The 15,073-nt window shown below is 57.0% G+C and overlaps 1 protein-coding gene across 1 annotated transcript in view; it reads right to left on the bottom strand.

Moving 5' to 3' along the window:
* NOTCH3 (notch receptor 3) overlaps window positions 1-15,073 on the bottom strand; it is a 30,546-nt gene that overhangs the window by 11,494 nt on the left and 3,979 nt on the right. Inside the window, exons 3-25 of the mRNA XM_074338033.2 lie at window positions 12,910-13,052; window positions 12,489-12,830; window positions 12,274-12,396; window positions 11,949-12,182; window positions 11,179-11,334; window positions 10,908-11,093; window positions 10,159-10,272; window positions 9,804-9,917; window positions 9,029-9,262; window positions 8,796-8,906; window positions 8,123-8,315; window positions 7,888-8,039; window positions 7,559-7,672; window positions 6,968-7,123; window positions 5,798-6,023; window positions 5,178-5,379; window positions 4,808-4,961; window positions 4,223-4,407; window positions 3,517-3,649; window positions 3,174-3,431; window positions 2,975-3,093; window positions 2,043-2,608; window positions 273-605 (exon numbers count right to left, since the gene is read on the bottom strand). Of these exons, the coding sequence (XP_074194134.2) occupies window positions 273-605; window positions 2,043-2,608; window positions 2,975-3,093; window positions 3,174-3,431; window positions 3,517-3,649; window positions 4,223-4,407; window positions 4,808-4,961; window positions 5,178-5,379; window positions 5,798-6,023; window positions 6,968-7,123; window positions 7,559-7,672; window positions 7,888-8,039; window positions 8,123-8,315; window positions 8,796-8,906; window positions 9,029-9,262; window positions 9,804-9,917; window positions 10,159-10,272; window positions 10,908-11,093; window positions 11,179-11,334; window positions 11,949-12,182; window positions 12,274-12,396; window positions 12,489-12,830; window positions 12,910-13,052 (4,548 nt within the window). The remainder of the gene's footprint in view (window positions 1-272; window positions 606-2,042; window positions 2,609-2,974; window positions 3,094-3,173; window positions 3,432-3,516; window positions 3,650-4,222; window positions 4,408-4,807; window positions 4,962-5,177; window positions 5,380-5,797; window positions 6,024-6,967; window positions 7,124-7,558; window positions 7,673-7,887; window positions 8,040-8,122; window positions 8,316-8,795; window positions 8,907-9,028; window positions 9,263-9,803; window positions 9,918-10,158; window positions 10,273-10,907; window positions 11,094-11,178; window positions 11,335-11,948; window positions 12,183-12,273; window positions 12,397-12,488; window positions 12,831-12,909; window positions 13,053-15,073) is intronic.

Below are 15,073 nucleotides of genomic sequence, written 5' to 3'. Positions count from 1 at the left end.
CCATGTCTGTCACATCTTAGGGGTGGGGTGCTACTTGCATCAAATTAGGGGGAGGCCAGAGATGCTGCTCAACACCTTACAGTGCACAGGACGCCCCCACAGCAAAGAATGGTCTGGCCCCAAAGATCAGCGCTGTCAAAGTTGAGACGCGCTGGATTTATTGCCAAGAATGTCAAGTGGAAACACAGCAGACCTGATCCGCGGCGCCCCTCTCCCGTCCCCTGCTCACTGCCTGAGCAGCCCCCACGGCTCCCTGGGGTGGAACCACTCACCCGATCACCTCGGGGGCCAGCTCCCTCCGGTTCCGGGCTTCGGAGCCAGGGCCAGGCCGGTGGTAAGGGAAGACCATGGCCTGGCCGTTCTCGTCCAGGCGGAAGCGCAGCGAGGTGCGCAGGATGCCGCTGAGCCGCTGCAGGAAGTCGGCACTGGAGCGCAGCAGCTCCTCGGGCGGCAGCAGCACGGTGAGCACCAGCACGCCGCGGGCCAGCAGGGCCGGCACCTCGCCCGCGCAGTCCAGCCCGTCCCAGCCGCACTCCTCCGTGTTGCAGCCCTGATCGCAGCGGCCGTCCGCAAAGTGGTCTGCGCAGTACTTCTCATAGACCGGGCTGGTGGTGGAGAGGGGCAGTGTCAGGGGGCCTCCGACCACCTGCACACATAGCACAGAGCACCCCAACTCCGGAGACAGAACGGGGACAGGAAGCAAGCCCAGAGGACTAGAATGTATCCGCATGGGTCAGGCTTTCCTGCAAATCCGTCCATTTGCTCAGTAACTAGTAATAAATCACTATTGATAGAAGTCTGCTAAGTTCTGAGCGCTGCTATAGGCACCCAGGGTATGTCCAGGCACAAATCCTTGAACACGTGGACACTGGCATACAAATGGGTGGGGACAGATGTTAAAGGAGATGAATGAACAGAATATACAGTACTTTAATTACACAGTAAAAGCTACATGGAGGGAGGGAGGGAAGAAGGGAGGGATGGAATTAAATGGTAAGGAGAAAAACAAAGCAGGAGAAGTGTGTGTGTGTGTGTGGGGGGGGTGACCAGAGAGATCATCGAGAAGGTACAGCTGTTTGAGCAAAGATTTGAAGGAAGTGGCGAGCAGCCATGTGGCTTCCTGAAGGAAGAGTAAACCAGGCAGAGGGAACAGCCAGTACAAAGGTCCCGAGGTGGGACCAAGCTCCAGGTATGGGAGAAAATACAGAAAGGTCAGGGTGGCTGGAGAATAGTGAGCGAGGGGGAGAGATGGGGAAATGAGAACAGGTAGATAAACATGAGGGAAAGATTACAGGCAGACAGAGGGACGCGGTGTGGGACAGAAAGGACAGAGCACAGGATGGACAGATGGAATGCATGAGGCAGACATACGGGGGCATGAACAGACATAGAAAGGGGCAGAAGAAGGATAGATAGGCATGCACAGATGGATGGGCAGGTAGAGGGGCAAAACGAGTGCATGGAGGGACAAAAGGACAGACAAGAAGGACATGGATGAACAGGTGGGGCACAGAGATGGACAGATATATAGGGCACACAGACAGATAAACTGGCATATGAATAGACAGATACACAGATGCGATCCAAGGATGGACAACATATAGTTGGGTGCACAGAGGGACAAAAAGAATTCAGGGATGGACAGCGAGACCGACAAACAGGGTACAGGGAGAGACAGATAGAGTGCAGAGGCAGACAGAAAAACAGGCAGGTGGGGTACACGAATGGACAGACAGACGGAAGCATTGGGGCAGTCAGGGCACAGGATGGACAGAGAGGGCAGGCACACGGGTGGACCGACAGACAGATGTGGCACTCCGCTGGGTTAGGGTACACTAAGAAACAATCAGCCCAACAGACAGTCTAAGGATGGACTGACAGACGGATCAAGGCAAATGGATGGACAGATAGAGAGGCAGGGCCCATTGGATGGTCAGATATGGCACATGGACAGACAAGACACAGACTGGGGTGAGTGGATGGACAGGCGGGCAGAAAGGCGGCGTCCATGCACGGACAGACAGAAAGACAGACGGACTCACTTGCAGGCGCGCTCGCGGCCGCCAGCCCTGCAGTCGAAGTTGTCGTAGAGGCAGGCTGGGGAGCTGCAGGCGGGGTCACAGCGGCTGTTGTTGAAGAGGCGCCAGCACTGCACCGCCGCACACTGCCGCCAGGGGTCGCCCACGCTCAGCGAGCAGTCGCCGCCGTCCCAGCCGCAGCCAGGGCTATTGCACTCGCGGTCGCAGCGCTTGTCCCCGCTCTTGGCCTCGCAGGCGGCGCTCGGGCACAGCGGCTCCTCGGGGGCCTCCGGCGCTGCCGCGGGCACCTCGCAGCGCAGCCCGGCCCAGCCCAGCGCGCACGCGCAGCGGAAGAAGGGCGCCGACGGTTCGGGGTGGCAAGAGCCCCCGTGGAAGCAAGGGGAGGGCACGCAGCTGGCGTTGGTAGCCCCAGCCAAGGACTCCCGGAAGCCACGGCAGGTGGGCCCCGACAGCCCCGGGGGACATGCGCAGCGCGGCCCACGGACCGTCTGCTGGCACGGGATACCCACCGGACACTGCAGCTCCCGGCAAGAGCGGGCCACACGCTCGCAACGCGGGCCCCAGAACGGCTGGAGGTGGAGTGGGGGAAGAGGAAAAAAAGGATGGGGGGCAGGGGGTGGGGAAAGGGATAAAAGGGGAGAAGGGAGAGAGGAAGATGGGGGTCAACACTTGACACTGCTTGAGTCTCCAATCTCCCCAGATTCTACCAAACCTCTGCCCCTTCCACTGCAAGCCCTACCTGGCACATAAGCCTCACCTTCCCCAGGAGGCCATGCTTCCAAACCTCAGCCTCACACCCCCCTCCAGGTAATATCAACATTTCCCAGAAAATCTCTTCCTTTCCACCTTTTCTCCCCTAAAGCCAAGCCCTCCCACCAGGCCACGCTCCAACTCCTCTCCCAGAAACCCTGATGTGACCAGCCACCCCCACTTACTGGGACGCAGTGGCAGGTGAAGGTCAGTGCACCCCCAGGGCCTTGGCCAGGATGGCACTGGCCTCCATGCTGGCATGGCTGGGACTCGCAAGGAGACAGCGCAGTCTGACAGCGGGGACCTGGGCAAGAGCAGGCGGTGGATCAGCCACCGTAGGGGCCACGGGCAGGATCCCAGGCCAGCCCCCTTGCCCACGCTTACCTGTGAAGCCCGCTTGGCAAAGGCAGCGGTAGCCCCCACCTGGGTCCTGCAGGCAGTCCCGGGTGTGTGCCACATGGCAGGCACCCAGGCGACACTCATTGATGTCTGCCTCACAGCGCAGGCCAGTGTATCCGGGGGGGCAAGTACAGTGGAAGCCACCCACCAGGTCCACACAGGTACCATTGTGCAGGCAGCGGGGGCCTGGGTCCAGGGATAGGCCTGGGCCACAGTCATCCTCATTAATCTCACAGAGCACACCTGGGGGAAGGAGGATGGGGTCGCAGTCAGGAGGGGAAAGAGACCCAGCCTCCCAGCCTGTCTCCCAACCCGGGCCCTGGCATACCCAGTGTCCCAGGGGGGCAGGAGCAGAGATATCGGGCCACAAGGTCAATGCAGAAGCCCCCATGCTGACAGGGTTGGGAGGCACACTCGTCCACATCATCCTCACAGTTGTCACCTGCATAGCCAGCTGGACACTGTAGTGGGGGTGAGACACGGATCCATTCAGCCCCAAGGGACACAGACACTCCCCATGAAGACACAGAGAATCCCAGCACAAAACAACACGCACAGTCATCCAACACATGGAGATATATCCAGTGCACAGACAACACACAGCCAAACACAGAAGGACACACAGACATGGAGGGCCACAGACACACCCAGTGCAGACGGACACACACACATACAAACACAAAGCACAGACACACAGGAGGAAACACCTAGATACTGAGATACACCCAAGACACACAAAACCAGAGACACACACTCAGACACCCGCATGTGCATTCACACCCCAAAAGACACCATGAACAGAGAGTCACATAGATATGCCCAGGAACCAACCAAAGACAGAGGCACACCCCGACAGAAACACTGCCAGATCTACCCAGAGGGACACCCACAAAAATATACTCAGTCACAAAAGCAAAAATCTAGACATACCTAGAGAGACACCCCCACAGCAGGCTACAGACACACAGAAATGTGTGTCCAGACACACCCAGATGTGACCAGCTCCCCTCTGCCCTCCCCTGGGTGCCCCTTACCTCACACACATAACCTCCCATGTAGCCTCGGCAGGTGCCGCCATGCTGGCAGGGCTGGGCCCAGCAGGAGTCCAGCTCCTGCTCACAGTGGCTGCCTGTGCGGCCCTCGGGGCACACGCAGTAGTGGGAACTGTCCATGTCCACACAGTGCCCACCAGCCTGACACAACTGCTCCAGCCGCAACCCTACATGGAAAGCATGTCAGGAACACACTCCCCTCTCCTTGCTCCCATCACACAGCACCACCCAACCTCCCTGCTGCCACCAGTCACCAGGGTCCCACCACACTCCATCAGGGAGTCACACACCGCCACAAACGGCACAGTCCTAGTCACTGAAACACACACACACACCTTTGCTGCTCACACCAGCTCAGTCACACACAGCAGACGTCATCCCAGTGGTCTTGCAGTGATAGACATGTACCATCCTGGCCGACTGTCACTGTCACACATCTGCACACACTCAGCCATACACCACCTCATGCGCATGTGCTCCGCCGCACCCTCATTGGGCTCACAGTGACAGGAAGTATGTGCACAGGCACCCTCCCAGTCTGTACACGGGTCACATGTTCCCCCTCACCCATCTGGGCTGCGGCCTCTCTGCAGGGCAGGCTCTGGATGTCACAAAGGCTGCCACTCCACCCCGGAGGACAAAGGCAATGGAAAGAGGTCCCTGCCCGAGCACAGCGACCCCCGTTCTGACACGGAGCACTGCTACACGAGTCTACCAGCATCTGGAAGGGAAGGCCACAGTGTTGGCACTTGGGGACCCACAGAAATCGCAACCCAGGTTCTCCCCCAGGATCCCGGCCAGGCTCCTCACCACAACCCCCTGCAAACCTCTCTCCCAGGGTACCCAGCAGACCTCAGCCCTGGATCCCAGGTAGGCCTCTCCCCCAGAACACCCCTTTAGACTCCTCCTCCACCCTGCCCCCAGTGACCCCGCCCACCTGGCACTGAGTGCCAGTGAAGCCCACTGGACAGGAGCAGCGGAAGCCAGGGTTGGTGGCAGTACAGACACCCCCGTGCAGACAGGGCCGCGAGAGGCAGGGGTCGGCCTCGTGCTGGCAGTGTGCGCCAGTGTAGCCAGGGCGGCACAGGCAGCTGAACGAGTTCACGCTGTCCACGCAGGTCCCACCATTGAAGCAGGAGCTAGAGGGGAAATGAGGGTGGGTCAGGCCCCGCCCTCATCACAGGCCCCACCCTCCCCTAGGCTCCACCTAGAGTTGAGTGGGTTCAATCCCTGACCACTGCTCCCCACTACCCTCCAAGAGAGGCTGCAACACCAGCGGAGGCGCCGCCAGATCCTGTGCCTTAGCTCCAATTTACCAGGTACTTCACTGCTCAGGTGGGAGCCACGTGTAGGCCCCCACCCTGGTCTGGCTTCACCCCTTTAGGGATGAGAGTCTCTAACATGATCCTGACCCTTCCCAGAGAGTGCCCCATCAGGCATCAGAATCCTAAGGTGGGTGCCAAGCCAAGGACCTCCCTTTTTGTCCCCACTCCTTCTCAGGTCCTGTGCCCCACCCAACGCCAGGGTCCCTGAGCTTCCAGGAGAGGCCCCATCCACCTGGGGCTGCAGTTGGGTAGGTCCTGCTCACAGCGGAAGCCTCCATAGCCTGGGGGGCAGATGCAGGTGAAGGAAGCCACGTGGTCAGTGCAGGTGCCTGGGCCGCAGGGGCTGCTCAGACACTCATCCACATCACGGGCACAGCGGGGGCCAGCAAAGCCGGGAAGGCAGGAGCAGGAAAAGGAACCCACGTGGTCCTGACAGGAGCCGCCATTCAGGCAGGGGTCTGTGGTCAGAAGGGAGAAGGTGTGATCACTCATCATTTGCCTCACCCCACCCCATAAGCCCTACCTGACCTGGCCATTCCTTGCATAGCAGGGGACTTGAGAGGACAACAGGCTTAATTGGGAGGGGCATATTTTGACAGAGGAAGCAAATTCTGTGCTCTCTGTTGCCTCATTTCCCTCCCTTATCTCACCTATGTGCCTACGTGGAAGTGAAAGGGGTTGGCAGAACCAAAAGTTCCCTTTGAGCTGCCAAGCACATACTGTTAGTTGTGTCTGCTTAATTAATTCCTGGACTCAGCACAGAAGGCCTCCCCTAGACCTGTGCTAGCCAGTATAGTGGCCACTGGGCACATGTGGCTATTGAGTTCTTGACATGTAGCTGAGATGTCCAAACTGAGATGTGCTGTAAGTATAAAATATACACCAGATTTCAGATTCTGAAGACTTAGTATGAAAAAAAGATTGTAAAATACCTTAATTTTATATTGATTACATGTTGAAATAATAATTTTTATATATTAGGTATAATGAATATATTATTAAATTTAATATCACTTTTTTTTTTTACTTTTTTAATGTGAGTACTAGAAAAATTATAATTGCATATGTGGCTTGGGTTATTTGTCTACTACATAGCACTCCTGGAGAACTCTCTGGGGGCCTGTTATCTCACTTTATACACAATCCTTACTTGCTTGCTGCCAGAGACAATGTACAGGCTTCAGAGTCAGACAGACCTGTGTCCCGATCCTACCTCATCCCCTTACCTGCTATGTGACCTCAGGCAAGTCACTTAACCTCTTTGGGCCTCAGTTCCACGAGTAAAATGGGGAAAATAAGAAAACTATGAAGATGAAATGAAAGCACAGTGGGCAGCACACAGAATGTGCTTGATAAACATGTTTCCTAAGGCAGCATTCCCCAAGAGCTCCCCAGAACTCACTGGGGTCACAGTCATCGATGTCCTGGTCACAGGAAGGGCCACTGTATCCCCCGTGACAGGTACAGCTAAAACTCCCCGCCAGGTTGGTGCAGGTACCATGGGGGCCGCAGGGTGAGGGGCTGGCACATTCGTCTACATCTTGCTGGCATCTCAGACCTGGGGTTGGGGGAGTAAGGTGACATTTAGGGTTAGAGGGTGCAGAGTAGGGTCTGGGGTACCTGTCATTCAGGAAGAACCTGAAGGCTGAGATAGGTGATTGCAAGAACAAACCATGTTGTCATTTGCGTCTGGGTGTTTTGCACATGCTGTTCTAGAACTTCCTTCTTGCTTCAGTGAGTGGGGAATGCATTCTCTGATTGAGGTCTGCTCCTCCAGGAAGCTATCCCCAAACCCTCAGCCTGAGAACTAGCTTCTCCAGGTCCATATCCCTTCCTCTTCTCCAGAACTGACCACAGGGGCTGCGAGTGTCTGTGTCCAGCTGTATCCCTTCCCAGAAGAAGCTCCCCCTAAAAGGCAGGGCCCAGGGTGCGTCCCCAGCATCACCCAGTATGAGGCAGGGAGGAGAGGAGGAGGAATGAGCAGCTTGTGTACCTTGCCAACCAGGGGGGCAGGAGCAGACGGCCAGCTGGCCGGGAGCAGACTCGCAGTGGCCCCCATGTTCACATGGGTTAGGAGAGCAGGGGGACAGCAGCTCACACTGATGGCCTGTGGTGGGCAGACACAGTGAGGTAGTTTTGAAAGATTATTTGTTCTCATCACCACCCCAGGGTCCCCACCTTGATACAACCCTCCCAGGCTCCAGGGGGAAAAGAGGAAAAGAAAACAAAAGCAAATATATAGAAGGAAGAGAATGGAGCAGAGGGAAGGAAGAAGGAAGAGGGAGACAGAGAATCCTGGAAAGGGAAGGTGGGGACACACACCCTGGACACCGGGGGGACAGGTGCAGTGGAAGCTTATTCCATCGCTGGTACAGGTGCCACCAGCCCCACAGGGCTGAGACTCACAGGCGTCCTGAGCAAGGCTCTGGCTGCATCGGGGGCCACTCCAGCCAGGCTCACACTCACAGCGGAACCTGGAAGGGGAGGCAGTCAGGGCTGGCATGGGGGTGCGGGGGTGGGAGGGGAGCGGTGGTCAGGGGCTGGGGAGAAGCCTCACCCTCCAGGCGCATCTCGGCAGACACCATGACTGCAGGGTTCTTGGGCACAGGGATGGCTCGGGGGGAGGCAGAGTGGAGGCAGGGAGCCAGGTGGGCAGAGGCAGCGGAAGCCGTTTTCCCCATCTACACAGGAGCCTCCCTCGCCACACGGGCTGGACATACACTCGTTGATCTCCACATTGCAAAGAGGCCCTGGGAAACATGCAGGCAACCTCATCTCAGGACAAGAACAATCAAGCCAATGGGGAGGGACAACTGAGCCCCATTTAGCATGGCCACGCCCTTGAGCAAGGACATTCTCATTCTCATAATATATCAGCTCTTGTGCAAATGAGAATAAATAGCCACCTCCTCAAACCAGAGCTGCCTTCCCCCAGATCATTCTCTTCCCCAAACTTACATGAAGTCACTTTCATTTTCACTAAGGATTACCTTGGCCCCACTCAGAAACACCCCAATCTTATCGAGACATCCTCATCTGTTCTAGGATAAACTTGAGCCAATATGGGGACAACCTCAAGCCAATGAAAGAGAGCACAACTGCAGGGCAAAGCATGGACAATCTCGTTGGATAAGCGAGTGCAAAGAGAGGGACAAAACCTGGCCAAGAAAGATGGACGATTCCACCTTCACCCTCTAAAGACCCCCTTTCCATGGCAGCCGCTTGCCCACCTGTGAACCCAGGTTGGCATACACAGTCATAGCGGTTGATACCATCCCGGCAGATTCCAAAGGTGCACGGGTTGCTGGCACAATCATCGATGTTCACCTCGCAGTTCACACCTGGGGCAGGGGAACAAGACAGGTAGCCACCACAGTGTCCCGCCAAAGGCACCACTCCGAAGCCCTCTGTGCCCCTCCCTCCAGATGTACTCTTCCTGCCCCAGCTCAGCCCTCGGTCCCACCTGTGGTGCCAGGAGGGCAGCGGCAGAGGTATTTGTCCACCAGGTCTAAGCATTTGCCTCCGTGGCGGCAAGGCTGGCTGCGGCACTCGTCCACTTGACTCTCACAGCGCGTGCCCGTGTAGCCCGGGGCACAGGCACAGGAGAAGCTGGCGATGCCATCCACGCAGCGCCCATGGTGGCATGGGTCCGGGGAGCAGTCATCCACGTTGAGCTCACACAGCGGGCCCTCGAAGCCTGCAGAGCCAGAGGGTCAGGCTCCACCCACTTGCCAAGGTCCTGCCCACAGCCATGGCTCCAACAAGTTCTGGCTCAGCTCTACCTCAGGCTCTGCCCATCGAGCCAGCAGGAGGCGGGCTCAATTCAGGCCCCACCCCTAGTTGGTATCCACTCCAACCAGGCCCCAGGACTCACACTTGGCCGAGCCACTTCCATGGTTAAATCCCACCTCCGGCTGTGGCCCCGCCTCCAATTCTTACACTATCAACCCTATTGCGCCTCTCTTTCAACTGCAAACGGAGACACTTGGGAGGTACCTGTGGAGAGTGTGTCGGACACTCCCCATCCAGTTACAGGCGTCCAGTACACAACCAGACTCTTTAGCCCCACCCCTAGCCTTACCTCAGTTGAAGTCTATCATTGGCTCCGCCCATGGCCGTCACTGGCCCTGATTTGCTGAAGCCCCGCCCCCAAGATTTCTCCCGGGCTGTTACTGGCTCTCTCCCCCACTAGCCCCACCTCCAGATTCTTGCCCGCCTGTCATTTAACCCGTCCTCACCCTCCGCGCAGCGGCACTCGTAGCCATCCGGCTGGTCCACGCACTTGGCTCCATTCCGGCAGGGTGTGCTAGCGCATTCATCAACATCCAGCTGACACAAGGCCCCGCTGAAGCCTGGGGTGGGGAGTTGGTGAACAGAGGTCCAGACGGGGTCAGAGCAATCACCCCTCACAAGGCCTGCCTTGTTTGTGTAGGAAGCCCATTTACTTTAGTTTTAAATTAATTTCAATGTTTTTCATAATGTGGTTTCTATTGTAATAGTTTTCCGCTAACATGGTCTCATAACCTCCCCTCCTGGAGCTTTTGCCCCAGCAGGGACCCATCTTTTTCAGAATCCCTTACCCAAGGTCCTCACCTGAGGGGCACGTGCAGCTGAAGCCATTGACTCTGTCCTTGCAGACCCCGCCATTGACACAGGGGCTGCTCTGACATTCGTCCAAGTCCACCTCGCAATAGGTGCCTGTGAAGCCTGGGGGTATGGAGAGGGAGGGGGATTACGTCGTTGGGAACTACTCTCTGGCCCGAAGGTGAGCAAGAGGGCAGGTACTGCCCTTCCCACTCATAGACAGTTCCCTTGAGCCTTGGCCTTGGCCCCCAGGCCAAACCTAGATTCAGTTCTCGTCCACAGGCTGGACCTTCACCAAGCTGTGGTCCTAATCGGTCCAAGGCTCATGAGACTCCATATGGACCTTGCCTTCAGACCACCCTCTTCCCTCTCCAGTCTGCAGACTATGCCCTGTCCCCAACTACCAGCCCCAGGGCCCACATTAGCTTTGTGCCCAGCCTCAAGTCCCACCCCTGCATTAGTGGAAGACTGTCTACAGGCTCCAGACCCTGCCCCCATATTGTCCATGCCCCCATTGGGTCCTAAAGTCCAGACTCCACTCCCAGCCTGCGGTTCTACTGACTCCATTTGACCATGCCCCCAGCCTCGCACAAGATTCAGCTCTGGCTCCACCTCCACCTCATCCCAGGCTTCAGTCTCTCAGGGTGTCATTCCAAACCCAGTTACACCCAGTTCCACCCGAACCCAGTTCCATCAGATTCTCGCTCCGCACCCTGCCCCCTGTCTCAGGCCCCGCCCTTGTCACACCCACCACACACCTGCCATGCAGATGCAGGTGAACTGGCCTATGCGGTCCAAGCACGTGGCCTGGTTGCGGCAGGGACCGGATAGGCACTCGTTGACATCGGTCTCGCAGCGCGGGCCGGTGTAGCCACGGCCACACTGGCACAGGAACGAGCCCTGTGTGTTCACGCACCTGCCCAGGTGCTCACAGGGGTTGGCGCCTGTGGGAATAGGCACAGCCGGTGTGGGTGTGGGCAACTGAGGACCAACCTGTCTTCTTCCCAACTCAGACAACGCCTCCCTCACCAATGGAGCACTCGTCCACATCCTGGTCACATGCGCCGCCAGTGAAGCCTGGTGGACAGGTACAGATGGCCCTGCCGTTCACCGGGTTGGTGTCACAGATAGCATCCTCGTGACAGGGATTGCTGACACAGGCATCATCCAGATGACACAGAAGCCCTGGAAAGGGGCAGGCAGAGGTCGAGGGCAAACCCTCCAGCTTTGTCCAAATTTCCGAAGTCCCACATAGTGCTTTGTTTTTATTAGCCTGTAGTGTATTTAGTAGCTATTTTTCCCCAATTATTTATTGTGAAAAATTTCAAACATGCAAAAAAGTTGATTCATACACCCACCACATAGATGAGGCTATTGTAAGGTTTATCTATTGTGTTTTTTTTCCTGAATCATTTGAAAATTAATTGGAAACATTCACATAATGTTTTTAAATCTGTTGACTCTTTTTCTGATTATAAAAGCGTCCTACCTAAAGCCTTTGCTTCTTCAGTACCCTCTGCCTGACATGCCCTTCCCTCCATTTCCAAGTCCCCCTCCCAAACACCTTCTCTGACCTTTGCCATTTCCAAAGGTCTCCTCTCTTTCTTGGTCACAGGATAGCTCTCCATTCCCATGACTTCTACCCTGTACTGTATGTCCCCCTCCTCCCAGGCTTACCCTTTATCCCAAATCTGGCCTCCAACATAATCATTCTAACACTCAAGTCAGACACCATCCTTACCCCCACTCAAGAACCATCAATCGCTCCTTTGCTGTCTACAGGGGAAATAGCCACTCACCAGTCTTGCCCATGGGGCAGGCACAGTAGAAGGAGGCCACACGGTCATGGCAGGTGGCCCCATGGAAGCACACAGCTGTTGCACAGTCATCAATATTCTGACTGCAGCTCTCACCAGTCCAGCCATTGACGCACACACAGCTGTGGCCACCCAGTGTGTTAAAGCAGGTGCCCCCGTTATGACAAGCATTGGGCTGCAGTTGACACTCATCCACGTCCTCCGTGCAGAATTGGCCTGTGACACACAGGTGCACCAGTCCAGATACCCAGACTGTACATGCCCACCCAAGGTCTGTCACTCGGCTCCCTCCAGCCCCTGTACTCACCTGTCCACTCGGGAGGGCACTGGCAGTTGTAGGTGTTGACACCATCCACACATGTCCCCCCATTTAGACATCGGTGCCCTGGACAATCATCCACATTCACTTCACAATTCTGGCCCTCGAACCCTAGCATGGGAGGAGGAGGCAAGGATGGTCACTGCCGGGCTGGCCTACTGTTTCCCAACCCCTGCTGCCTCCCTTGAGAACGGCTCCCTCACCAGGAAGGCAGGCACAGTCATAGGTGAGATCGCCACTCTGTCTACAGGTGCCCCCGTTACGACATGGTGAGGGAGCACAGGGCACTGTGGGGTTCTCACACAGTGGCCCCATGTAGCCAGCAGGGCACTGGCAGCGGAAGGAGCCAGGCATGTTGAGGCAGGTGCCACCATGACGGCAGGGCCCTCCGCCCACCCGGCACTCATCCATGTCACTTCGGCAGCTGCGGCCCTGGTAGCCAGGTGGGCAGGAACAGATGTAGCGACCATCGGGCCCCACCGAGCAGCGGGCACCATGGGCACAGGGGCTGCTGAGGCAGGGGTCCGGCAGGGAGCAGTCAGGGCCTGCAGGGACCGGGAGAGGGTGAGCTTGGGCAGACCACACCCTTGACCGCCTCGGGCTCCCCTCCAGATCCTCCCTTACCTCGGAACCCACGGGGACAGCGGCAGGAGAAGCGGGCGGTGCCCGCTACCACGGAGCTCTGGCAGACACCTCGGCCAGCACAGGGGCCTGAATGGCAGGGATCTTCCAACTGGCACCGCTCACCCACCCAGCCTGGAGGGCACCTGTGGGCAGAGACAGCTCAATGGAGGAAGGACAGCTCCAGACACAGAGGTACACACGTGACAGGAAAGAAACACAGAGGCAAACAGAGCAATAAACACACTCATTCATGCATGCAATTATTCACTGCGACCTACTATGTTCTTAACAATAGGAATACAGCAGCAAACACAAAAAAAGTGCTCCCACCCTCTTGATGCGCACAGTGAAATTGGGCAAAGAGAAGATATGTAAATCACAAATTAATATACAACATGCCAGCAGGGGGTCGTGAGGACCATGAGGGCCATGGAGGATGGAGTATAGAGTAGTGGCTCCAGAAAAGAAACATCTACAGAACCTGTGACTGTGACTTATTTGGAAAAAGAGTTCTTTGCAGATATAACTAAGTGACAGATATCAAGATAAGATCATCCTGGATTTTCCAGGCGGGCCCTAAATCCAATGACAGGTGTCCTTTTAAGAGAAAGGCAGAGGGATATTTGGGAGAAAAAAGGAGGCCATTTGGAGACAGAGATTGGAGTGTTGCGCCCATAAACCAAGGAACACCTGCAACTACTAGAAGGTAGAAGAGAGAAGGACTCACCCCTTAAACCATTGGAGAGCATGTGGCTGCAAACACCTTGATTTTAGACTTCTGGCCACGGGAATTTCTGTTGTTTTAAACCACCCCGTGTTGGGTCATTTGTTACAGTAGCCACAAGAAACTAAGACACAGGATTAGGGGGAGAGAAGGATGGAGGGAAGGCAATAGTATTTTCACAGACTTAAGTAAGGGAGAAGGCCATGGGGCTGTGTGGGGAAGAGCATTCCAGGTAGAGGAAATAGCAACCACAAAGTCTGACTTCAGAAGACGACTTCCCAGGCAGACACAGACAGACCCAGAAATACATACAGTTACACACACAGGGATACACCAACTCCACATATGGGCCTGGCAAATACTCAGACACCAACTGGCAGGCTGGGTCATACATATGGGCAACTCTCACCCGGACAGACAGGGGGACCCCCCACAAATCCTCTATTCCTTTCCTAGGGACACACACACCCTTTCTTTCCACTGGGGTGAGGAGGTAGACACCAATATTGATACCCTCTTGATGGGGGTAGGCCCGCAGCTCCCTCTCCAAACCCACCAAAGCAAGCTGCATGGAGTGTGAGGGAAACATGAGACCTGGGAGGCGGTCGTCTTAAGACTGGAAATCTCCGGGGAAACACTGGCGGGGGTCAGAGGGGCATGGAGAGGCAAGAGGGTCCAGGCCCCGCCCCTAACGCTGCCCATCCCTGGAGCTGGTTCCTCCCTCTGGCTTGTCCCAATCGCTTAGGGCTAAGCTCGAGCAACTGACTCAGTCCTTCGCGTCATCCACAAGATCCCCCCACCCCGGCCCCCAGCGAAACAGGTCCGGGCAAGGCCAGGTAGGGGCGCAAATAGTGTCAGGAGGGTAGGTCCCAGCTCCCAGCCCCCTCCCCAAAGGCCCCCCAGGGCAAGGACGGCCGCCACCATTGTGCGCCGGGAGGGGGCGCGCTGCGCGGGGCGCCCCGGACTGCGGGTCCCACCGCCAGGCTGGGCGCGGCCGTGCGGCCCCCTCCCGGCGCCCCGGGCGGTTTCCCACGCTCTGCGCCCCGCGCCCCTGCGGACCGGTCGGGCCGGTTCCAGCCTCCGCCCGAGCCCCGCCCCACGGCCTGGGTTTCGGGGGAGACCGACTTGGGGGGAGATCAGGCTTGTGGGGGGTTGGCGGGGGAGGCGAAGACTGGGAGGTAGAGACAAGGGTTTAAGAGCCTACTTTTGGGGAAAGACTTGGGGGATTCACGGGGGAGGTGACAGATTGGGGCGTCCCAGAAAGGACATGAGTATTTGGGACCTTGAAGGAGATGTGGGGGGGGGACGTGGAGAGTGGTTCCCACGGCCCACCTCTGGGGACTGAGCCCGCTCCACTGCGGGCAATCCAGGCTCCGGGCGGCCGCGCGCGCCGGTGATTCACCTGTCGAGGGGCGGGGCAGCCGCGGGCGCATTCACCTG

Source organism: Rhinolophus sinicus, chromosome 15 (genome assembly GCF_057876585.1).
Source record: "Rhinolophus sinicus isolate RSI-liver-muscle chromosome 15, RSI-T2T, whole genome shotgun sequence".
In the NCBI taxonomy this organism is placed as follows: domain Eukaryota; kingdom Metazoa; phylum Chordata; class Mammalia; order Chiroptera; family Rhinolophidae; genus Rhinolophus; species Rhinolophus sinicus.
The sequence above is the reverse complement of the archived record's forward strand: the minus strand, read 5'-3'. Positions and strand labels throughout refer to the sequence as shown.